General features: G+C 54.7%; 1 protein-coding gene and 2 long non-coding RNA genes across 4 annotated transcripts; 1 reads left to right on the top strand and 2 right to left on the bottom strand.

The window, feature by feature from the left end:
• Positions 1 to 2,982: 2,982 nt before the first annotated feature.
• Positions 2,983 to 5,877, top strand: LOC140844580 (uncharacterized). The gene is made up of 3 exons (XR_012123118.1): positions 2,983 to 3,266; positions 4,018 to 4,629; positions 5,723 to 5,877. It is a non-coding gene; the product is annotated as an uncharacterized lncRNA (long non-coding RNA).
• An 11,202-nt stretch (positions 5,878 to 17,079) lies between these two features.
• On the bottom strand, positions 17,080 to 18,018 carry LOC140844581 (uncharacterized). The gene is made up of 3 exons (XR_012123119.1): positions 17,486 to 18,018; positions 17,342 to 17,375; positions 17,080 to 17,148 (listed from the first exon to the last, which is right to left on the bottom strand). It is a non-coding gene; the product is annotated as an uncharacterized lncRNA (long non-coding RNA).
• Positions 18,019 to 18,087: 69 nt separating this feature from the next.
• On the bottom strand, positions 18,088 to 24,669 carry LOC140844577 (anthrax toxin receptor 2-like). 2 transcript variants are annotated; one of them, XM_073217473.1, is made up of 5 exons: positions 24,262 to 24,669; positions 22,907 to 23,004; positions 21,505 to 22,354; positions 19,494 to 19,562; positions 18,088 to 18,797 (listed from the first exon to the last, which is right to left on the bottom strand). In XM_073217473.1, the coding sequence occupies exons 3-5, from the start codon at positions 21,687 to 21,689 to the stop codon at positions 18,722 to 18,724; spliced, it is 330 nt and encodes a 109-aa protein (XP_073073574.1). In that variant the 5' UTR covers positions 21,690 to 22,354; positions 22,907 to 23,004; positions 24,262 to 24,669; the 3' UTR covers positions 18,088 to 18,721. The 2 variants fall into 2 exon arrangements, with proteins under 2 accessions (XP_073073574.1, XP_073073573.1); XM_073217472.1 differs by lacking the exon at positions 24,262 to 24,669 and having other exon boundaries at positions 22,907 to 23,921.
• Positions 24,670 to 25,047: the final 378 nt, after the last annotated feature.

The following is a 25,047-nucleotide window of genomic DNA, read 5'->3' as shown; positions in this document are numbered from 1 at the left end:
GTCTAGTGTCACTGCTTCAAATACTATCCGTGCTGACGACTCCCAGACTTACATCTCTAGCTGGACCTCTCCCCGAATTCCAAACTTGTATGGCTCACATCTCCCTGACACCTCCCTTCGCATATACAACAGACACCTCAAACTGCAGCGCCCTTGACCAAAGCCTTGGTGCCCCCACGCCGCGCCTCAGAGTCACGCTCGCTAAGTGGTGCTTCATTCCTGGAAGTCCGCCCGACTGCTTCCTTTCACAGCCTGCGCCCAACCCATCAGCAATCCTGTCAGCTCAACGTTCAAAATCAAAAACCAAAAATTCATTTGTATTTTTTTCCTTTCTATTTCTTTTGCCTTTATATTTCTGCTCGAAGGTCCTCTCATCAGTGAAGCTTCCCTGAATATCCATAGAATGCAGCTGCCCCTTCAGCACTCTCTAAGCATCCCTACCCCACTGAATTTTTTTCTATAGCCCTTACCAATCTGGCCAACACTGACCAGCCTCTTTCTCTAGTGCTGGCCGTCCTCCCCATCAGACTCGGCATCAGAGGAGCAGGGACTTCGTTTTGGTTTATTGCTTGTACCCTTAGTGCCTAGAACTTCCTAGTACGTAATAAGTACTCAAATAGATGTTGAACGAATGAATGAGTGAACTTGTACGTCAGGAATATTAACTCTTTGTTCATCACAGATGTTGATGTTGCAAATACTCCACCTCCTTGTGCCTTTTGCTTATGATATTTGTATGAACTACTAAAACTGATGTTTTAAAAAGCATTTTCTCAACCCAAATAAAGATAGTCTTCTCTTCACTGATATTTTTATAAGTTTCTTATTTATGAAATTTAATCCATTTGGAAGTTATTTGGGGTTCATTATCTAAAGTTGGGAATTTCTTAATTTCCCTCCAATAGATAGGCAACTGTCCCCACAACATTTACTAGACCATACATCCTGTCACCAGTCATCTGAAATGCCACGGTGATGTATTGTCTACTTTTGGACATTCTGTTCTGTCCCTTTGATCTAGTTATTTCCCTCAGGCCTTATATTTAGGACCAAGAAATCTTGATTTTTAGAATAGACTTGAAGACTGATGGCTTGGGTCTGCTATTTGCTCAATTTCCTTCCTATTGGAGGTGCTTGAGAAGGCTTGTTTTAAGAGTGCTGGTTGAGCAAATTGTGGAGTGGGTCCACCACCATGTGACAGTTCTCCCTGCATAAAACTCAGGGCAGCCCCAGGGCCAGCTCTTTATCTGAGTGGGGGCATCTGGAAACCTGGTCCTGACTCTTCTCTGAGTTGTATAGACACAGAGCTAGACCGAGGCCATGCGGGTATTTTCTTTAGTGCCCATATATTCCACTTGTTCACCATGGGGGCATTTAACTGCATATTCTGTGAATCAAGTGACAGGTACATAAGAGATTTCAGCCTCATGCAGGATTCGGAAGGCAAGATACTACAGTAGGCAAAAGATGTGATCTGGAGACAAAGCCTGAGTTCAAATCCAACGTCCAACACTTACTTGCTGGGCCTCACGGAAAAATAGGGCTAATAAGAGACCTGTGTCAGTTGGATGCATTCAGCTGAAAGCAACACAAAACTCAACTAACAGTAAAGACATTAAATTATTTTATATTTCAGAAAGGTCTAGAGGTAGGCAGCTGGTAAAGCCCCTCAACTCTACCACCTGAGACCTAGGCTCTCTCCATTTTGCCCCCTCTTCTGTGTGCCGGCCTTCGGGCGCTCTGTGACACCCCACCGATACTCCTGACGCTTGGGACCTTTGCTCCTGGGCTTCTGACCGCCCCAGATCAATCTGGAGCTGTCACTGCTCGGAGGACGGGCAGGCGCCCGTGGCCCATAGTAGTCTGAACTGCCCTTCCCTATTCTTTGCTCCCTCACTGTGTAAATGTACATCCAAGCCCTCTGTTGTGTGACTTTCTGGGGTCAATAGAAGGTCAGAGGGCATAATGCAAGCCTGTGTTTTAAATGTGCTTTTGTGATTGACTCACATCTTGCACTCCACTGACTTGACAAGAGAAAAGCAACTTCCACATACGGAATTCTTCCTCAGTCTGGGCCCCAGAGCAAGGACACTGGACCAGAACTGAACACAATGAGAAGACTGGAGCCCTGCCAATCCCTGTCGAGGCCGACCTGGATCAGCCAGACCAGAGCCAACTTCCAGCTCCAAAGAATGAAAATAAGTGGTGGTGATTGTAGAGCATTGAGATCTTGGGGATGTTGTTACACAGCAAAAACTGATGATCGCAGGACGTTTTTTAGGTCTTCACCAATGTGGGATTATATCAGTCTTTAGCAGGATCAATGATCTTTTACCAAAATTCAGAAGTGTGAGGAAATGTAGTTTATCTGTAAGCAATGTTGTCTTTCTGACAACCCTCATCCACTGGGCAGGAGTGAAAGCTGGAGCTGTTCAGCCCAGTGCAATCGAAGAAACGGGCTGTTCAGATGCTTTTCAGTCTCTCTAGTCATAAATGCTCATGGTCTCAGACATCTCAGAAGTCTTCCCTGCTCCCAGGCTTCCTGCCAAGTAGCTGCTGAAGTTTCATGGAGAGAAAGAAGAGGTCTACCTGATGTCCTAGGGGACAGGCATTAGAGAGGAACTGGGTTGTCATGCCTTTAGTGTCCTTGGCTCCTCTGGCTCATGGGTCGATGTGTATTTGGTTACAGTCACCCTGCTGGCCTTTGGTTCATCTCAATAGCTGGAGTATTTCTTGGGTCTCCCTTGGCTGGTTCTGATCTCATTGCTACTTACGAGCAGAAGCAACCTCCCTGTGGTTCTGGAAAGCCCAGTGGACCCCCTAAATGTCCACCACGTCCTTCATCTAGTCCCTGACCCAAGCTGTCCCAACCACATGCTGTCCATTCGTTATCTTCTTGTCACACTGTGCCCCATGCTAGGTCCATGGCTCAGCTCAGTAACTACCTGGGGAAGGACTAGAGGGGGAGGCCTTACCTCCTTGCCAGGTCACCCTAATTTGCCCACTCATCTAAATTAGACACAAGTTTGTGCCAATTTAGGAAAGTTCTTCCATTTTCTAGATGTTTTTGAAGCCGTTTCCCCAATTCCACGTTAAGCCTCTATGATTCCAGCTTTGCTCTCCTGACTCCTCCCGGCTTTCCTCTTCTTCGATCCCCACGCCAAGAAGGGGCAGGATTCTCGTTCCTCTTACATCCTATCCTTGACCTCATGACACTAGTTGCCACATTAGAACATCGGAGTTCCTTTCAGAAGCATTCCTTTGAGGTAGGTGTGATTATCACCATTATAGTCAGATGAGGATATTAGACAAGAAATTGAATTACCTCCTTCTTTAGTAGAATGTTGACTCTAGATCTGGATCTTGATTATGTTAAACGGGAGCTAAGCGAATATTATTCTTCCCTTAGAGTCCAGATTTCAAGCCTATTGCATTGCTAGAAAATCCTTTTGAATTTCAGTAGATGCATAATAAATGCATAATTAGCTCTTTTCTTCTCTTTATATTCCTGCTGAAACAATCCTAACCTCCTCACAAGCAGCTTGATGCCACAACCAAAAAAGGGGGAAGTCACTTCGTTTCTGAGGGCAGAGATCAAAGGACATCAGTAGTTTCTCCATACATTACCTGTTCCAGCTCCCAGCTTCCACCCGACTTACCTACTCCAAAGTCTAGTGAATTTTTATCTAGTTCTTTGAATGTGTACATGCAGATGTGAGTCAGTGTGTGTGTCTGTTTGTGCACACATGTATCAGTGTTTATGTATATATGTGACAGTGTTGAAAAAAATCAACTCTTGAATTATTCTTCCAAAGCTGTTTTTTTTATCATGCCTCGAGTCTTTGGATTTTAACATCCCAAAGAAAAAATTTTGACTCATTTATAATTGGTGTTCTACGGTCATTCATTTCTAGAGATAATAAACCCAGAACCCCCTTTTTTTGTGATTGGCATAGGGACAGGGGTTACCAGAATATAGGATAGTAAGTTCATGTTTTTAAAATCTTGTATCTGCAGGATCCAAGGCAATGGCAATAGGGATGAAAGAGAGGACAGTGGAGGTGTGGCCCAACCAAACTGCCCCTGAGCCGCCCAGCCTGCTGTCTACCTCGCTGTCTTCCTTGAGTCATCACCCTGGTTCCCCAACCTCCAAATGCAGGAAAATGAAGCCAAGATATTTTTGAGTCGCAACCCTACGCTCAACAATATGTTTTGTACTTTCCTGTATGTGTCCTCATTTTTTCCTCAGAGCAATCCTCTGAGGTAGGTAGCAGCATTCTCATTTTTTAATGATGAAGGAGCACAGACCAAAAGAGGTTGGATACCTCATCCAAAGCTCCACAGCTAAAACACGAAAGAGGTGGAGTCCAAACCCTGCCCCCTGGGCCTGCTGACCTCACCATCCATTCCCTACGTATAGGTAAGGGCGCCTCATGAGGGCATGCACTGACACCACACGGGGCGGAGCGGAGACACTAGAGGCGGCGGCAGCAGCTGCAACATGTTTGGGACTCTGAAATCTGAGAAGTAAATTGTGACTAGTTTAGCCGATTGGGGAAAGCAGAGAAGCAATCAGATTTACATCACAAAAGCTGCAAAAGGAATCAGTGACACTAGTCACCTATGGAGGTGAGTATGGGGCTAAAAACAGAATGTTTGGTTGAAAGTCCACTTAACCCGATACCTCTCCTCTGAGAGCAAGTGTGTGACTTCCCTGCCTCGACCAGCACAGGTCTGAGAATTTATACCATGAAAAGCACCAATTATAGAGTCTCTGGTCAGGGGGACCCCAGAAGTCAAGGGTGTCATCCTGAAATAGGAAGATTAAGTGAAAGTTTAGTCTCCCACTGAATGTCAAGACTCCCAGCCGGTCCTCCCCTGGAACCCTGGTTAATCTTCTGGTAATCCTTGAACCAGAGAGCTCAGAACTCAGGCAGCCAGGCTGGAACCCTCCAGACAAGAGATGTCCAGAAAAATATGGACAAAAGGAAAAAACAAAAGAATACAGATGGGAGTTCCCAAGTAACAGCCCAGCCAGGTCGCCACAGCAGACATCACTGCCCGCCCCCCGCTAACGGCCTGGGCAGCCCCGCTTCAGTGAACTGCTGCTGACGTCTAACTGCCAGTATCTGGCTCTCTTTTGCCTGATAGTCTCTCCAAAGCCAGGGAAGGCTGCTCTGTGGGGTTCATAGCAGGCCAGAAGTGCTGGGGAATTACTACCCTCCTCCCTGGGAGCAGCTGCCAGCCGCTGACTGTGAGGATGTCACGTGCACACACACACAGTTTCCTTGTCCTTGCACACATGAACTCTGACATGTATGTTTGCCACCATTTCCCCAAAATCTCTATGCAGAGCTAAGCCTTAGACATGCTCAGTCCCTCAGTCACAGTCAGCATGGTGACCGCCTTCTCTCCCCTGATCCCTTCCCTGCTCCCCTCTGCGTGTCTCCACTGAGTGACTCCATGTGCACACATGACTCAGGGTCTCTTGGGGAACCCGAACTAAGAGGAAAAACAGGTTTTATGCCAAGATCAAGAGCTAGAATGTCATCCACTGGAGGAAAGAACACAGTGAAGCAATGACTTCAAATTTCTGAGGGAATATTTTTCCAATATAGGACTCTGTAAGCAACTAAGCAATGACTTACGTGTGAGAACGGCATACATACATTTTCAGACATGCAAGACCTCGAAGCTTTGCTTCCCATGCCCCTTTTCTCAGGAAACTTTTAGAAGCGGTTTCCTGCTCCACCAGGACAAGGAAATAAAGATGACTTGGTACGTATGAAACAGGAGATCCAACACAGGAGAGGAGGGAGCGGTCTCCCAGGAAGGCCGTGAGGGGCGTGCCGAAGCCCACAGCTGTTCAGCAGGGCTGGAGGGGAGCCGGTCCCACTGGAGCAGGTGAGGACTGAGAGAAGGGATGTCATTCAGAGTACGTGACAGGCTACTGAGTGTGTCTGCGCAAACTGGGGAATATTTGGGGGTTATAGAGTAATGAACGGTAAGCACATGCAAACAGTACACAAAAGGACATTTATTAGATCAAGGGGAACGGAGAGGTTATGCAGCGAGTCACGCCTGTGCAGTCGTAACAGCTGTATTGGACGGATGGGATGAGACAAGAGCCGATGAGGTTGGGGGAGGGGGTTTCTACAACAAGCCCCAGAGAACTGTTTGGACCTTTACACCGTGTGCATGAATAACTTTGATAACAATAAATAAAACTATGAAATTAGTAACAAAACAAACAGCTCAAGTAAAATAAAGACCGGGACCTCTAAACAGGAATGGAGGTGAAACTAGGGATCAGCGACCTGTTGTTTTTTGTGAAAGTCTCAAAAAATAATGGGATTTTTTTGTTTTTGCTTCTTCCTTAACATTTTTGATTGACGTAGAACATACATACCCAAAGTGCACATATCATAAATATACTGCTTGACTTTTTTTCACAGTGTGAGCACAACTTTGCAACTACCACTCAGATCAGGGGACAGTTACAGTATATTCTTATCAGACAGCCCCATGGACCCCCATCCAATCACTGTCCCCAAGGGTGAGACCCTCCTGACTCTGACATCATAGATTAACATCCACTATTTTGTATTTTATACAAATAAGAGCCACACAGTGTGTCATCCTTCGTGTCTGACTTCCTCCATTCAGTGTCATGTCAGTGAGACTCACCCATGGTGTGTGTGCGGTTGCAGAGTCGTGGTCCACCCGGTTTCATTCCGTGATACCCCGTAGTGAGAATACGCCACGATTCACCTGTTCTCCTGTTAATGGCGTCCGTACGGTTTCCAGTCTGGAGCCACTGCGGTGCTTCTACTGGTGCAGCTATAAACATTTTAGTGAATGTTTTTGCTCGACATTATATATGTATTTCTGTGGGATATATATACCTCAGAATGGAATTGCTTGGCCATGGGATTCATGTATGCTCAGTTTGGACATTGCCAGACAATCTTCCAAAGTGATTCACCAATTTGCATTCCCACCAACGGTGTAAAAGAGTTCCAGTTGCTCCACGTCCTGGCCAACTCTTGCTGCTGGTGATGTTTTTCATATCAGTCATTCTGGGGACATGTGGTGGTATTGCATTGTGGTTTTAGTAAACATCTCTCTGATGACTAATGAAACTGAGTACTTTTTCATCGATGTATTGGCCACTTGAATGTCATCCTTCATGAAGTGTCTCTGCAAGTTTTTTGCTCATTTTTTATTGTGTTTTCTGTCTTCTGTTGATTAGTAGAAATTCTTCATTATTTCCTTATTGGTCTTTTGTTGCCTATATGTATTGGGAATATTTTCACTCATTCTGTGGGTTAACTTTTATTTTTGAACTTACAAAATACAAAATACAAAAATAAAAGGAAGACCCAAATATGCTCTCAATAATATGGGTGAATGTAGTAACCACAGTTTTTCATGTGAAACCTTCATGAGAGTGTCTATCAATAATACCTTAATAAAAATAAAAAATAAAATAAATAAAAGGGACTTACATCAAGCCCCAGAGCAACCTGGGATGATAACTAAGGGTCTGATACTCCTCAAGTGGCAGGTAACAAATCCTACCATTTGCAGCAACATGGATGGAGCTGGAGGGTATTATGCTCAGTGAAATAAGCCAGGCGGAGAAAGACAAGTACCAAATGATTTCACTCATCTTTGGAGTCTAAGAACAAAGCAAAAACTGAAGGAGCCTAACAGCAGCAGATTCACCGAACCCAAGAATGGACAGACTAACAGTTACCAAAGGGAAAGGGTCTGTGGGGGATGGGTGGGAAGGGAGGGATAAGGGGAGAAATGGGCATTATGATTAGCACACTAATGTGGGGGGGCACGGGGAGGGCAGCACATCACAGAGAAGACAAGCAGTGGTTCCAGAGCATCTTACTATGCTGATGGTCAGTGACTGTAATGGGGTATGTGGGAGGGACTCGATAATGGGGACAATCTAGTAACCACAGTGTTGCTCATGTAAGTGTATATTAATCATACCAAAATATTAAAAAAACAATATGGGGATTTGGGTGCCGTAGAGATCGCGTCATGGGTTGAGACTTTCAGAGCTGCTTTCCAGAGCATCCAGGTTGCAGCAGGTATGAATGGCATCATTCCGCTGGCAGCGAATGGGTTGCTCACCCTGGCAACATGAGCAGATTCTGCTGAAGTGGGAGCAATGGCAGCTGGGTCGATGGTAGATCCATGTGCCGCAGGACAACGACTCACAGTGGGGCATCATTAGGGGGACGGCAGAATCACACCTCTGGGGAGAAGAGGAGAGAGAGAGAAAGTTACTGAGAGGCCACTGGAATTGGGGGCTGAAGGCTGTGGTTTCCCTCACTCCTGGGGTTGCCAGGTTCCTTGTCTTCTCAAGCCCACCCTTGTCCTGCTGGCCCGAGTTCCATGGATACACCCCTAGGTCTGCCTAGCGGCACCGTGTAGCGTGCTAACATCGGGCTTCCGAGAAACTGTCTGTCCCGCATCGAGCCTCAGAGCGCAGTCTGCCCATATCCTGTCCTGGGCGCCTCTGTCTCTGGCCGGAAGTCCACTCTCCCCTTCCTGTGTGCCTACTGCCTGGCTGGGCCCTTGGCCTCCCTGCTCAGGCCTCCTCAAGCGTCTCGTCTCCCCTGGGAACCTGGCTCTGCCTTATCCTACTCCAGGCCTCACACAATCACCCTCCCCGAGAAGCAGCTCCTGGCAGCTGCCACCTTCAGCTGTGCTTCCCCTCTGCCCGGGCCTCCAGCCCTGGGGCCCAGCTGGCTTGCTAGACTCCTCACCACCACGCCCCGCCCTTGTCAGCAGCCTGGCCTGCGTGCACGCAAAGCCTGTGACCCTGCCCTGCATGGGGCAGGCACTGTGGCAGAAAGACCCCCAGCAAGGGGCTTCTATCTCTGGCAGGTGTGTTTTGGGCTCCCCGGGGCCCCACACTTCCTGCAGGGAGAGCAGGATGGCTCTCAGCTACCCCTTGATGCTTAGGAGGACTTAATGGATCTGTCAAAACTAATGTAGAATCAGGGAGACGGGGGCAGAGCCTGACAGACACCGCAGGGCTCTTTCTTTCTCAACACCTGCAACCGGGAGCCCATCCACCCCTGTCATCTCCGGGCCTTGCGGGACGGGGTTCTCCTCACTGCATGGGGCCCAGGTTCTGGGGTGGGGGGTACTTCAGGCCCCTCCTCCAGGTGCCCGTCTCCCTTCCTCAGTGGGTTCCCGGGACCCTGCAGTCCTCTCCCTCACTCTGCTGAGGGGACGTCTGCAGGAGCAGCAGGTGACACTCTCTTTTTGGGGAGTGTTCATGGCAGGAGGAACTCGGCACAGAACTTCCCTGGCTTTTCCTGACCTGGGCGAGCTGTGCCGTCCCGTGTGTTCTCACCAATCCACCCAAGGGCCGAGGAAGCCTGAGCTTGGCTGGAGCGGACGACAAGCTCTGCCAGCACCGCGGACGGGCACCTGTCGGCAGCCACCCACATCCAGAAGCCTGGGCCCGTGATAAGGGGAGACCCGGGGGCGGGGACCAGCTGGGGGTGGGGAATATGGGCCCTCACGCCTTTTCTCTGTCCCAGGCCTCTAGGGCCCGGATGGTGTCCTTACTGTGGTGCCGGGTGATCAAAGCCCAGCACCCATAACCTCACCACCACAGAAGCCAGGCCTTCTGGGCCCGTGTCTGTGGGGCAGGAGCCGCCTGCCCCTGGCCGCCCTCGGCCCAGCCTGGGGCATCAGCACCTGTCTAGGGCCCTTCTCACCTCTGGTTCCTTCATCTTCTCTTTATCAGGATTCCTACAGCACGATCCAATGACCGAGGGGCACTTCTGGGCCAGTGCGGCTGGGCTCTAGAAGGAGAAAACAGTGTCTGCTTCTTGGCGGGCAGCTCCTGGGGTAGGGACACTGTGGCTGTTGCCCTACACCTGTCACTTCCTGGCCACTCCGCCAGTGTTTGCTGGGAGAACTCAAGGACCGAGGGGCAGCACCGTGTCCCTTAGGAGAGAGCCGCCCTAGTGCAAACCCGGCAACTCTTAGTTTGCAAATGAGGCTGCTCCCCAAAAGGGCAAGAAATTCTATCACCTCGCCTTCGTTCCCGGGGCAGCCCTCCTTAGAGAAGCCTGGCTCTGGCTCAGCCGTGCACACAGGAGGGGGCCTGCTCTGCAGCAGAGGGACAGAGCAGGGCCTTGGGTGTCCACCTGAGGGCTCGCTGCATGTGGGTCTGTGGCCGGCTGGCTCCACCTGCCTGCACTGAGCCCACCCTTCCCCGTGGGTCCCCGGGCAGACATTCAGCCTAGGATGCCTGGTGCTGCTGCAGGCGTCTAACAGGGGGTTTTCATCAGCACCCTGTATGTCTTATGAAGACAAGAGATCCTCCCCTTCCCTTCCTGCTCCTCCCCGCTTCCTCCGCACACCCTGAACCGCCCCTGTGCCCGGCCCTCAGGGAAGTCCACCCGGCACCCTGGCTTCCTGTCCTCAGGCCCCCAGTGTGCAGACCTCAGGCCTTCCGGCATCTTGCTGGGGCTGCCCCCTCACACCCCCGGGGTCCTTCCTCCCACAGTGCTCCCGCGCCTGCCCTTGGGAGCCCAGCTAGCCGGGCCTCTGCACCCGCCCTACCCGGGGCCCGCCTCTGCCCTCTGCTGTTGCCCTGGTTAGGCAGCAGAATGGCCACATGCCATGAAGGTGACATTTTTCCCCAGTACCCCAGGGACCAAGGCCCATCGAGACACCAGTCCTGGAGCTGCCATGGCAGGAATGGGGCCACTTCACTTCTGTTCCCTGCCCAGACTGGCGCCCAGCACGACCGGGTCCTGAGTAGTGACTGGGAAGGAAGGACAGGGCTCCAGAGATGGGCAGAGGCCATGTGTGTTTTTAAAGGCACAGCTGCCCCAGAGGAGAGCAATCGGGGGGCACCTGGCCCTCCCTTTGGGGCCATCGCTGCCCAGGCAGGGTCTGTGCTTTCCTCCAATCCACAGCAGAGGCCCCTCCCTGGCCTTTGTCCCTGTGGGTCCTTCAGAAGCCTGAGTCAGGGCCTGGGGTCACTTCTCCTCAGGGGTAGGGCTGCTCACAGGTCCCCTCTCTGGGCCAAGCCTGAGGCACAAAGCCCCTCAGAGGCCAGGCTGTGTGCCCAGGAATGGGAGGGCAGCTCTGAGGCTCCATGTGCGCAGGTGATGACCTCAGAACTGACGGGAACCTTCCCACAGGCGGAATCCCGGGGCAGCCAGGAGTCCCCATACTTTGGGGGGCTGGCTGGGGAGTGCCTGGGCCACAGGGCTGTGTAGTCAGGGGTCACTCACACTTTTACTGCGCCATCGCCAGATACAGCAGCAGCACAGCACCAGGAAAAAGGGCAGCGTCAGGAGGGGCACAGCCCAGTAGAGAGAGTGTAAACTGAGGAACACCCCTCTGGGAGGCCCTCCATCTGGCTGAGTATCCTCTGCGTCTTCCGGCCCACCATCTGGAAGGGCTCTTCGTTGGGCAGGCGGTGGTGTGGCACCCAGTAGGGCAGGTGGGGTCCCCTCCTGAGGAAAGCACACGTGCTAAGTCCTCGTGCACCTGGGCAGCTTCCTGTGGTGCCCGTCACTTGGCATCCCACCCCACACCTCCAAATCCACCTTTCCCCCTTACACTCAGATTGCCCCACTCTGAGAGGCCACAGCGGGACTAGGAGCCAGGGGCTGGGCCCTGAGGGCCCCTGAAGCACCCTGCGCCACAGACCCTGCTCAGAGGCTCTGACCCAGAACCCTGCCAGGGTGTCCGGCGTCCTCCGTGCTGGGCCACAGGCAGCGCCCACTGCATGCCCGGGCTGACAGCACAGGGGCCTGGGGAGGTGCCCCCCAGTGAAGGCACACAGGGGGTACAGGGGGGCTCCTGGGGCCGGGATGAAGGGGGACTACAGCATCAGGGCAGCACCCTGGGTCTATCTCCCCATAGCCTGGCCCTCCCTGGCCCCTTCCCAGAGCTGCTCAGCCCCTCTGAGCTGCACTTCCACATCCGGAGGAGCGAGTGAGGGGACACCTGTGAGGTTTAGGGTTCATAGCCCATCCTGGTACAGGGCAGGCCCGTAGGGAATGGGGGCTTCTGTCCTGTTCTTACTCATAGTCACGGAGAAGCCCACTGCATCTGTGCAGTCAGGGGCTGCAAGGCCTGAACCGGTCACCAAAGTGCGATGCTTCAGGGAAGGGGGAGAGGGACAGGGCGAGGTGGACTCCGTGCCAAGGAGGCGGGGCCGAGGAGAGGGGAGGCCAGGCCAGGGCTGGGGGGAAGCCACTGTGCTGGGAGTAGACACCGGTTGGCTCCTGAGTTCTTCTCCCAATGTGCCTGTTGAAGGGCGCTTGTCACCAGGTGGGACCCCAATGGGCAAGTGGGTCAGTTCCGTCTGCTGCCCGGAGCAGACATCCAGGGATAAGTATAAACAGACATGCCCAGGAGTGTCAGTGCTGTCGGAAGCCAGGCTTGGGGGCAGGGGCTGTACCCACAGCAGGGCCGGAGCACCAGTGCAGTGGAAATTCACCTCCACTACGCAGGGCCACAGGGGGTCCCAGCCTCCAGGGCTCCTGGGTCTGGGACCCCAGTTTTGAGGGCCTGGACTTTAGCTCCCTGCACACAGCCTCCAGCCTCCACCCCCACCTAAGCCAGACCCAGAGGGAGCTCTGAACTCCCCACCAGGAGACCCAGGCCAGGGAGGCGGCAAGGTGGAAGTCATGGGGCCCCTCTCAGCACTGTCCCAGAGTCTGCTTGGAGCTCCAAGTGCGGGGTGCCATGTGCCTTCAGGGAACCTGGGCTTGCAACAGGGCAGAGGAGCTGCACAGCCGCAGACACCTTCACAGGGGTACCCCCAGGACACTTCTGCAGCCTGAGCGGGGGCACCGCTCCCCAGGGAAAGGCTCAGGGGCTGCCGTGGCTGTGAGGTGCTGCCCAGGTGCCCAGCTGCCCAAGCGACTTGCTTGGCCTGCCCTGGACACTGTTCCTGCCTTTGGCTTCCCAGTGTGTCTCCCTGTCTGGGGATGGACAGAGTACAGTCCCAGGGGGTGGCAGCAGTCTCACCCTGGACATCGCACAGGTCCTCCTGCTGATCTCTAAATCCTTCTTGATGAAGGTGAGGCCATTATCCAGGCTGATATCGATGAGGACGGCGCTAGAACACAGAAAGGGCAGATGGTTACCTGCAGCCCAGTCGGTGACCCGCAGCCCAGACAGCACCGTGCATGCGCTTGGCTAAACCTGCTCCCGACCGTGGTCCTCGTTGTAACGGCTCTGATCAGCGGGCCTTCAGGACCCCGAGTAGGGGGCAGCACGGGGCAGGAGGGCCCACCCCAGGGGAGATGAGGCCCCCTGTGCAATGAAGGCTGAGCAGGCCGTGAGGAGCCCTGCAGGGCCCAGATGCCCTCGTGGCCACGGGCCAAGTGGCGAGGCGGGCTGTTTGGTGTCACCTCCCAAACTCTTTTCCATGACAGAGCATGCTGGCTTGGCCCTGAAAGGTGCCTGGGCCACAGGTACCGTCCCTGGGGCCCGGCACCTCCTGCATCCTGCCCTCCTTGACAGAGCCTGGGTGACAGGGGATCACAGCCCCTCAGGGGACCACCCGCATAGGTGGGTGCAGAGGAAGCCCTGAGCCCTCCCAGAACTGGTGTGAGCAGCTCCTCCAGAGGACGCATCACGCACGCTGGTCCCGCCATAGTGCCCATAACTGACCACATTCCCTGAGCTTTACGCTTACCGGCCCTGATTATTCATCTCCAGTCCTGGGCAGGTAATGGAGGTGTCTTCCACCGATACAGCCTTCATTCCTGGAAGAAAGTGACACGCAAATAATGTCAATGGACATGTCCCCACATCCCCGACGCCCCTCCTGTGGCCCTTGGCAAGCAGAGCTCGCCCCTTGGCGGATGTCGGCTCCCGTTCTCTGCCTGCCTGGGAGCACCTGCCTCACAACAAGTGCCGTGCTGCTGACCCGACTGTCAGATCAGCTGCGACCTTCTGAACATTCTTACCCCTTTGTTGGAGCTCAGAATGAAAACTCAATGCTAAGTATGCTCAGGGGAAAGGATTGGTGTCTGGGTGGGGAAAGGCTAGGAGTAAATGGGCAAAAATACCCAAAGCGGTGCAAACTGACTTTCCCATTGGATGTGCCCAGTCCGGAGAGGAGGAGGATGGGACGGCAGCCCAGCACGCAGAGGGGCCTGGACAGGCATGAGCGACTGGAAAGGAGTTTTCAAACCAGTATTACATGCACGGGATGAATTCCCATTTAGGAGTGTCCTCTCTAATTTCTCTTAAGAGTGTCTTTCACTTCCTTGGTTAGGTTCATTTCTAGGTATTTTATTCTTTTTGATGCAGTTGTGAATGGAATTGTTTTCCTGATTTCTCTTTCTGCTAGTTCATCATTAGGGTATAGGAATGCAACAGATTTCTGTGTACTAATTCTGTATCCTGAGACTTGGCTGAATTCAGATATTAGTTCTAGTAGTTTTGGAGTGGAGCCTTTAGGGTTTTTTATGGCATCATCTTTCAATCTCAAGTGAACACACCATCCTGGCAGACCTGGCAGAGACTCAGAGCCCTGGGGCTGCGTCGACTTCCCTCCCACAGACTAATGGACTCGAGTCCTTGCCTCCCAAGGGAAGGGAGAGCCCAGGAAAGGGTGGGGGTGCATCTCTTAGGGTGCACCCCACCCCACACCCCGCCAGGGCTACAGGACAGGCTGCTCCCGGGGGTATGACGGTGCTGGGGATCGATTCAGTCCTGGGCACGAGCGGCAGGTGCCCAGGCGATCAGCCAGTGACCCCTTCCACCGTCCATGCTACTGGTTTTTGGGGTGTGCACAGTGAATGGCCAGCATGGGCCCTGATTTGCTGGGGGACAGCTGCCACCGGGGGACAGGAGGGGCTGCTTACGGATGATTTCCTTCCCAGTGCGAAACTGACAGACAACGTCATCGTTGCGAACGCCCTGCAAACCTTTTCCAATAACCTTGACGGTCTTTTTCCCTGCAAGAGTAATATCCAGACGTCTGTGTGGGGAAGCGCGGCGGTATTTCCCTCAGATCACGGCTATGGCAGGCCACCCCCACAACAGATTTCCCATGAACCTTTGGAGCGTGCAGCTGTAGCTGAACCCACATCTGGGCAACCCCCTGGCCAAATCTCCTTTCGGTCATTGATGGCGTACTCCCGGGAGCCTGGGCTGGGTGCAGCCTTAGGTGCCTCTCCCCACTTCCCATGACCCATGAAGTCCATCCATTAAAGGCCCCCAGCCTAGTTTCCTCCATAGGCGCAAACCCAGCCAGGGGTTTCTGCTCTGAAATCCCAACGTGCCCCCTCATGGGTGCAGGCACGGACCAGGCAACGGTGACATTATACACATTCACACCACACGTGCCACACACACACACACACACACACACGGTGCGCTCATACACACCACACAGACTGGAACCACATACAACACTCCCACCACACACATGGCACATTCACAAAACACACACACACACACTCCTGCGTTTACAACAGCGACCCCAGTTATTACCTCTAGTGCAGAGAGAGGAGAAGTCCAGAGACGTAATCTCTACACAAGACCTGGCTATGAGCTGCAGTAGAGAGAGAGAGAGGAGTGGCAGGGTCACGGGCGTGGACGGCGGGGGCGCGGAGTGCAGCCCCCTCCATGCCCCTCACTCACGGGGTCAACGATGTCTTCCAGTCCGCTGTACCCACTGTCCGTTGCAAACACATGACCCTCTTCGCCAGCAATTTCCAGGAGCTGAAAGGGAGAGGAGACAGCCTGGGCCCACAGCCAGGGGTGATGACCCAGAGGTCCCCATCCCAGGACACAGACACGGAGGGCTACACCCTGGCACCTCCAGCAGCCCACGCTCAGGGGAGGGAAAACACTTCCACGCTCACCTCTGCTGTGCAGGTCTTACACAACACTTGCTACTCATTCTGAACGGCCACCTTGCACATCTTTCAACTCCCTGGGCCCAGCCTCAGCGGACAGGCCCCCCCGTACTCCCCAGGGACCTCCTGGGGGGTGGAGGCCCATCGTCTGGGCGACCCTGAGAGCGCCGTCTTTGAAGCTTTCCCCTGCGAGGCTCCCAAGGGACCCCCCCTTCGCTGCTCAGAATTACCTGGTATTTCTGGGAATCTTCCACACCCACGAAATACAGAGTTGCCCCCAACTGCCTGGATTTTTCAGCCTGAGAAAGAGGAAGTGTTGGGTATAATAAATTTGGTCCAAATATGTGGACACAAAGGCTGGTAACAATGGGCTTAACTCACTTCAACTTTTGTCTCCGCAAAGGATTCTGGTAGGAGTGGTCCACCTGTCAGCGCGATGATGAGGCTGGGGACCCTCTCTCCTGCGGGAGAGGCAGGGCGTGACTGGGTCAATGAGAGCAACGGCCACAGGCTTCCAGGACCCGAGCACTGCTCCCCACGCCTCACCCTCCTGGGGAGAGGCCACCCCGACCTGAGCACCTGCCACCCACATGCCTGGAAGGCTTTGCAGCTTATCATGCAACAAGGAGGGCCTCCAGCCCAGGACCCACTTTGCAGATGAGGAGACTGAGCCCAGCTTAGGGTTCCTCCTACAGAACTGTCACTTCTCCCAGATGGCACAACCTTAGCCCTGAAAGGCAACGCCAGCAATTTCACAGGACAAGCACCAGCCTTCCAGGAGAGCAAAAACAGGAGGGGGCACCCCTACTGTGCGCGACTCCCGCCCGGCCACGCAGGCCCGTTCCAGCTCTGGGCCTCACCCACAGCTCTCCCGCGGGCACCTGCACACCCAGGCTCAGGGCTCGAGTAAGAGGCAGGTGAGCAGTAGAACCCCTCCCAGGCTCAGTGCCTCTCCCGGGGCCACACAGCTTCCCTAGACCCTACAGCCAAGGTGAGGATGCTCCTGGGACAGGCACAGTCGCTCACACTGCGGGAGACCCAGAGCAGGAGCCTCAGCCCAAGGGCAGGAGCTGGAGGGAGAAGGAGTCAGGGCGGAGCGCCTGCTCAGCAGGGGGAAGCGCGGGCTCCCTCCTCACCCTGAGGCCCCGCCGCTCCAGGACCCTCTGGGTCTCCCCCTCTCTCCTTCCTGCAGCCCGGCTCCAGGGCCAGCGCCCCCCACTTCCTAGGAACCATGGCGTCGTCCGCGTGACCCCTGGCTGTGCTGCGGAACATCACGGGGTGGCTTTCAGCCCCACCCCTCAGAGCGGGAGGCTGCCGCTCAGAGAGGGCAAGCAGCTGGTCCCGGCGTCAGCGCCAGGACGCGGCCTGGGCAGGGCCGCCCCGGCCTCAGGAAGGCCCAGGCCTGGCTCTTTCCCGGGACTCCACCGCCAGGAAGGAGGAAGCAGCTCCCTTACCTGCAGCACGTGTTCTTTCCATCTGCTCATTCGCCTGCAGCAAAAGGAAGGAAGATGTTGGGGGGGGACAGTGAGACGACCCAGTGATGACCCTCTGCCAACCTCATAAAGCAGAGGCACATCCCAGAAATCTAGATTCCGTACCCTTTTCAATCCGTGCTGCATATTTATGGCTCCTGAAGGTATGACATTCAACAGATCGACAAGACCAGTGTTTATTTTATTTCTGAAAAGAAAAAATCAGAGCAGGTGGGAGATGGAATGAGGGGTTGCCTCTTACAAGCGGCCCCAGGCTGTCCTTGTCCGTCTGCACGAGCAGCCCTTCCGGGACGGGTGAGGGCCACGTCAAGCAGCCCTGGCCCGGCCCTCTGCCCCGTGCCTTTGGCATTGGCTGGCCTGGTTCCCACCGTCCCAGTCCCGTATCCGGTGAGTGGGGTGGGGAGGGCACGCGTCTGTCTAGCCCCATAGGTGTGGCCTGGGCTCTCTGCGCTCAGCTCTGTCTAAGCCGTGCAGAACTGGGGACCTCACCCCGGGATACACCCTGACTGCCCCCGGTGAGTATGGGGAGATGCCAAGTGTGATTCCATCACAGTGTGACTGGCAGCACGACCGCCCCCCGGGGGCCCTGGTGAGGGCACACTGTTCTCCCACCCTTAAGGCAGAGCTTGGGAAGGTCACCGTGGCCCCTCCTGTCCACGGGCCCTGGGCCCCTCCAGTGCACGGTCCTCGGGCCGTCTGCTGCTCCTCCCACTCCCAGCCATTTTCCTCCATGAGAATCTGAACCTCCCTGCTACTCAGAAGCTCCATCCCCTCCCGCCTCCCGCCTAGACCCTCCTGGGATGCAGGCCCACGGGGCCTTCCTCCAGCACCCTGCCCCAGCCTGGTGTTCAGGACCCACTCCTGGGCTCCCCTCACCAGACTCAGGGGGAACACGCTCCCCTCCACTGCAGCACCCACACTTGGGTGATACCATCCGTTCGTCCCTGGTTCTGACTGTCCCCTCTTCCCCAGTGGCCCGGGGCAGAAAGTGACACACAACCGCAGGTGCCAGGCTGTGTCCCTAGAGGCCCCCACATCTGCTCCACCTGATCTGGGAATCTTCGCAGTCGGCCTGCTCTAGGGAAAGGGTAGAGCACGGAGGGCTGGGCTCGGAGGGGAGGAGTCTGCCTACCAGCACAGGGTCCGGCCAGGGCCAGTGCACAGGGGGCAGCGGGGCCCCCGTGGCCAGGGCTGAAGGTCAGGGTGGGCAGAGAGGGGAGGGCCCAGGACACCGTGCCTTCACACCCGTGCGCTCCTCGGTGTGGCTCAGGGGCCCCCTCTGCTCCCTGGCCCTCCCTGTGGCCTGATCGCTGGGTCTGCTCTAGGGGATCAATGAAACACTTACCTGTCCGAGGTCAGCTGCATATTGACATGGCCGTGCATCGAGTACGTAATGAATGACATGCGTTGTTCAGGGCTTGGGAGGAAACATGGGCATTTGAGTGTTTCACACAGGCTGATGTGCAACAGGCAGGGGGCGCCCCCCAAGTTCCCTGCTCTCCGTTCTGTCTCTTAGTGTGGAGCCCATTTCCTGGACTCCACAAGTTCTCATCACTTTAGTGAAGGATCATGAGGCCCGGCAGGCGCGCAGCCCTCCTGTCAGAGTGCGGCAGAGCGCCCTGCGGACCCAAAGCCCGGAAGTCTGTTTCCCTCTCTGCCTCTCTCTCTCTCTCACTCACACACACGCGCACAGGGCTGCTGCGTGCACAGGAGACAGGCAGCTACCTGCTCTTCACGAGGGCCTCCCTCGCTGGCCGCCCCTCTCCCCTCCTGACAGATTCTTGGTCCTTTCCCTTCTCCTCCTCCCTGGACGATCTTCCCCACCTCCCTCCCCCTCGCCTCAAAGAAATTATGCTCCCTCCTCAGCCATTCATATTTCCTAATCTGTGAGGGCCTCCAGGGAAGATGTGCCCCTGAAAACAAGGACAGACCCCCAGGAAGGAGCCACGCAGGGCTGCAGAGATCTTAGGAAACAAGTGTGATCTGTCCTTCTCTCCTGTTTGGAACACTGCCCTGAGCTTTGCGACCTGAGGCAGGCCCGGGTCTACTGCATCTAAACAGCAAGGCACTCAGAGAGGAAAACGCCCTGCAACACAGAGCTGAAGAGCCGTACTTTTTAAATCTGTTCACCAAATCCCGCACAAAGCTCTGTGTGAACATCCAGTTGTGTACACCTTGTGATCTGAAAAAGAAGAAGACGTGAGTCAGAGACGGAGGTGCATGTATCATGTGAGCAGAGTTGCTGCCTTCCCTGCCTTCCACAGGCCCTTAGCAGGCTCCTCCGTGAGGGCCCCCAGCTCCTGAAATAGCTGAAGCCACCACAGCACCGGGAGAGAAATCACTGGGTTACCCTCGTGGTGACTTCATTCAATGTGAGTGGCAGCCACTGACCGATCCACCCTGCGTGGGAGGGGACAGGGGACTTCTCGGATGAGGGGCTTTGGTGGCAAACACGGGTGGTTGATCCTGCTACCTGGGAATGTTAGGAAATGAGGAGGGATGCATTGGTCGGTAAAGCCTCCAGATTCTATAACACAAGAATGTGAGAGCTCACAGGCAGCCACAGGGCCCTACGTTCCCCAGCAAGGAGGCAGTAGGGAACAGGGCAGACGCGTGGGCTTCTGGCACTCAGGGCTCCAGCCACGATTCAGTGCCCCCCTCCTAAATGAGAATGGAGACACGGGCATCAATAGGCAGCTCCACAATTAAACCTCGAGGCCAAAACATCCTGGTGATATAACTCTTCTGGGAGAGTGGAAGTACAGAGCAGAATCATATAAGGGAGCTGAGATGTAACAAAGCTAAATTCTCTTCTTCCCCAGTAAGGAGATCACAGAGAATATGTAACCTCAAGCAGCAAGAAACAGCATAAAGTATAAACATGCTGTAGTGTATAAACACGTTATTAGATACATGGTCACAATGTCAAAAAAATAAAATCTGGAATACTTGCAAATGGCTGTCTCTGAAGAGGAGGATCAGAAGGGGGTGGTGTGGGCAAGAGCCTCAAGGTGTGTGTGTGTGTGTGTGTGTGTGTGTGCGTGTGTGTGTGTGTGCGTGTGTGTGCGTGTGCGCGCGTGTGTGTGCGTGTGTGTGCGTGCGTGTGTGTGTGTGTGCGCATTTCTAATGTGTTCTATCTTAAATTTATGTTCAAGCATTTCCTTGATAAATTTAAAAATGAAATTACAGACAAACTAGTGGCATGAAGTGTGAAAAAGACAGACTTGGAAGCTCTAAACCTTAGTTTCCACAAAGAAACACTGACCAAACAGAGGCTTAAACTGGAAACACTATACTTCCATGGAAAACAATCTACAAAGGTAGGCAGAAACCGAGGGAAAAAGAAACAAGAAAATATAAGAGGAGCAGAAAGCAAACAATAAGATGATACAGCCAGGCCTTACACACCAAGCATCACTCTAAATGTGTGTGGCACCGGGTGGCTGAGTACATAATAAAACCCAAATATTTGCTGCTTACAAAAGACTCATTCAGTTCTAAAGATATATGTCGGTTAAAAGTGAAGTGATAGAAGAAATTCTATGCAAGCGGAAATCAGAAGAAATCAGCCATAGTTAAATCAGATAAAATAGGCTTTAAGCCAAAAATGGTAACAAGAGCCAGTGAAACAGGATTCTGGGTAAATGGTGGAGTAGAGAGAGCCTGAAGTCACCTTCTCCACCAGATCTACACTTACACGCAGAGTCTTTCACCCTGAAGAAGAGTGGAGACTGAAGTGACCACCACCTTTTATACAGAGAGGGACGGAAAGATCACGCACACATGGAACCCCAAAGCAGCAGGAGACACAGAGACGCAGGAACCCCAGGAACCCCAATCCCAGCACAGCAATTTCCCCGCCTGCTGATTAAGGGGCATGCAGGCCACAGATCTGGGCCATGTGGTTGGAGGGACTGAGTCCTCTAGAAACCACATGGTGGCCTTCAATCCTTTTCAAGAGGAAAGTCCCAGGGAACAAATGCCTGGGGCATTCTTTCTGCCCCAGGGAGTCCGCAGATGTGATCGGACAGTCCCTGCTTCCCTCTCTCAGAGCCTGGGGCCCCCTACTGACCCCAGGGACAGCACTGTTCTATGGCAGCGACTAGAGCAGGTGGGCCACTCACGAGTCTAGGACGAAGTACACGTCGTAAGTGCTCCAGCAGGATTCCCCATCTGCTGGGCTCTCCTGGAGCCTGGAGCTGGGGTCGTGACCTTGGTCCTGGGTGGGGTAGCGGAGGGTGCTCCTGGTGGTCGGGAGCGGAGATGGCGGCAGCAGCAGCAGGAACACCACCAGCATGGGGCCCCGCATCCTGGGGCCGCTGTTCTTGCCTCGGCCCAGTCCCTGGGGGCCCAGGCGGGCCCCGTAAACTGCAGGCCACCTCAGGCTAACACCTCCTCTGCTTCCTCGCGTGCTCAGGGTCCTCGGCACTCCCGACCTCAGCTCTACTCACGCTCTGATCAGTATACCTTGCACCTGCCAGCAGCCACCTGATACCTGCCCTGTGGGTCCAAGTAGCAAGTGGTGGGCTGTGGGGTGATGGCCCCGCTACTTATGCACCTTCACCCCGCCCTGCTGACGTAGGTCCATTATGATGGACAATAGGTTGCCCTGGTGACCTTGTGAACTGCAGCTCTGCCCGGTGCTCTCCCTGTGGGCATCCCCAGGCAGGAGTTTGAAGGGGCAGTAAGATGAGGCCTCCATTTGTCCCTTATCCCAAACCCTCCCAGGGAGTCTACAATTTCAAGGAAACCCGGCCCTTTGGTAAACTGACAGAGGGCAGCTGAGGGGGCCTCCACACAGACATCACTGAGTGTGGGGAGGTGGAGAGAAGAATGCTCTAAGTTTATTTGTGGGGACACTGAAGTCACCCAAGGGATAGAAGGATCTAGAAGAAGGCTGTGAAAGCAGGCCAGTGTCCTTTGTGAATGCGGGACATTCCAGTTATCTGCTCTGTGTATTGAACCATCGCAGACCTAGGGACATAAAGCAGAAAAATTTCATATGCGCACAGGTTCTGTGGATTAGAAATTCAGAGATGTCTGAGCGGGCACGGGTTGACTTTCCTCCATGGAAAACCCACTTGCTCTTTCATGTAAATTCTGGAATCATATCATACATTCTCCACTCTCCTAAACCTCTCTTAGTATTTTAGCAAAACAAAGTTACATATGTAGATACATTTGGAGGGATTTGAATCTGCTGTCTGGACCACTCCCACCAGGGAACATCAGGCACCCGCCCTGCTTCCCTCCTTCGGGGCAAAACCAGCCACGGGTTTCTGATCTGAAATGCCCAGGTGCCCCCTACTGGGTGCAGGCAGGGGCGCACAGAGGGGGACGCAGCTCTGAGGGCCACCCTGCCCCAATCCCAGCGTGGGCTGCAGTGAAGGCTACTCCCTGGTGCCCGGCGGTGCTGGGGACGGATTAGTTCCTGGGTGTCACTGGCAGGTGTCCAAGCTGGGCTCACTGTGGGGAGGCAGCCCGATGCGGGACGGTTGTCACTGGAGGAAAGGAGGGCCTACTTACCGGGAATTTCTTGTTACCAAATCTGAATTGACAAATAACTTCCTCCCTGTTGTCTACATCTTGGAAGCCTTTTCCGATAACCTTCGATTTCTCGTTAACTGCAACAGTAACATCCATATGTCTGTGCGAGGAAGGGCTGAAGTGTTTTCCTCAGATCACAACTATGGCAGGCGGCCCCCAAAACAGAACTCCCAGGAACTTGTGAGGATGTGCCTGCATCTGAACCAGCCCCCGGCCTACTTCCCTCCATAGGTGCAAACCCAGCCAGGGGTTTCTGCTCTGAAATCCCAAGGTGCCCCCTAATGAGTGCAGGCAGGGACCAGGCAACCCCGACATAACTGAGAGAGGAGCTGAGACCTCCTGGTGAGTCACCCTGGGTCATGTCTGAGCTGCACACGCACACCTGGGGGCCTGGGGACTTTCTGTCGCCTGGAGTCAATTGTCTATTCCTCCCCCCACCCCCGTCTTTCTGGGGGCCTACGGCAGAATGGAAGCCAGAGAATCCAGACCGGTGCTTGAGGAAAGAGAATGTGGGGTTTCAATAGGGTACGTGGCTTCCCCCAACACCTGGCAGTCAGAGGGTCAGGATCTGCTGTCCGTGCCCAATCCAGGGCCACAGAGGATGCCACCTCTGCTCTAGACCCGGCTGAACAGCTGTCACGCAGCTCCTCTGGAATGCCCTGGGCTCTTGTTTTCAACGCGTGGGGCTGTGACTGCTGAGCCTGAAACCCTAGAGGGGACCTGGCTGGCCTGAGCCTCGTGGGGAAGTTTGGCCACAGCCTCTACTCGCATGTCTGAGACACGCAGGGAGTGTGGCAGTGAGCCTATCAAACAAGACCACCTGCCCAGCCCCCCAGGTGGGCTGAGTGCTTGTCTGCTGAAGAGGACATTAAGAATCTTCCTCACTTCCTGCCTTTTCCTATGTTGTTTATTGCTGGGCCTGCGTCCCAAATTCCTCCCATCTCCTCCCATCTCGCATACCACCAGGCACAGTGTGGTGGACAGTAAGTGTATCTGTGTGTGTGTGTGTGTGTGTGAGAGAGACACACACACACAGACACACACCCATCTCCTCCCATCTCACATACACACACACACCCATCTCCTCCCATCTCCCATACCACCAGGCACAGTGTGGCTGAACAGTAAGTGTATCTGTGTGTGTGTGTGTGTGTCAGAGAGAGAGACACACACACACACACACACACACACACACACACACACACACACACACACACACACACACATTTCACATATTGTTAAATGAATGAGATGAATACACTCCCAAAGTCTAATGAGCCCTGCACCGGCCCAAAACTTCCGGAGAAAACGCCAGTGTTGGGGCGGCTCCGTACTTCAAGCTGCTGCTGTTGGGAGGCGGCGAGGTCTGCGTGGGAGCAGGCAGCGGGGTCCCCGGGAAGGGCGGCCCTCTGCGGGTGGTGCGCGGAGTCTGAGGCCGGAGGCGGGGGCGGCCGGCGGCGCAGGGCCCCGGCGGTGTCAGCCCGCGGAGGTGCCGCCCCAGCGGCGGGGACAGGCGGGCGAACTGGGGATCCGCGGAGCCTGGCGCTGATGGCACCCGCTGGGGGCACGGAGTCGTCGGTAGCGGCCGCCACCGCCCTCCTACGACGCTGCGCTCCCAACAGCCGCTCCCGCCGCCCACCGACACGGCCCGAGGCTGCCAACCCCAGTCCTGGGGCCGCCGCCCCCTCTTCCCAAGCCGCCCGCCGCCCGTGCCCGCCCGCGCCGCCTCCCGCCTCCGCCCCGCGCTGCCACCCTGCGGGCCCTGCTCTGAGGCACATCTAACTCAGAAAGGGTCAGCAGACAGTCTCCAGTGCCGGGGGTCCTGACGGGGCATTGGGAGGCTTCACGGGGGAGATGAGGGGACAGGGCAACATTCCAGGCATTGCTCACAGTTTAAACCGGGCTTAGCCCCGGGGGGGCGCTGTGATCCTCGGCAGGGAGCAGCTGTGAACTTGGAGTGCTCTAGGCACCGGAATCTGGCGGGATATGTTCAGTGGAGGCCATATGAGGGTGGCAGGGGTCGGCAGCCCCTGGAGAGACTATGGGCGGCAAGAAATTGGAGAAAATGTCAGGGGCTGAATCGTCAGCAGTCATCTGTGGAGTACCTGCTACGGGGTTTC

Source organism: Manis javanica, chromosome 11 (genome assembly GCF_040802235.1).
Source record: "Manis javanica isolate MJ-LG chromosome 11, MJ_LKY, whole genome shotgun sequence".
NCBI lineage: Eukaryota > Metazoa > Chordata > Mammalia > Pholidota > Manidae > Manis > Manis javanica.
This window is presented reverse-complemented; position numbering and strand designations above follow the sequence as displayed.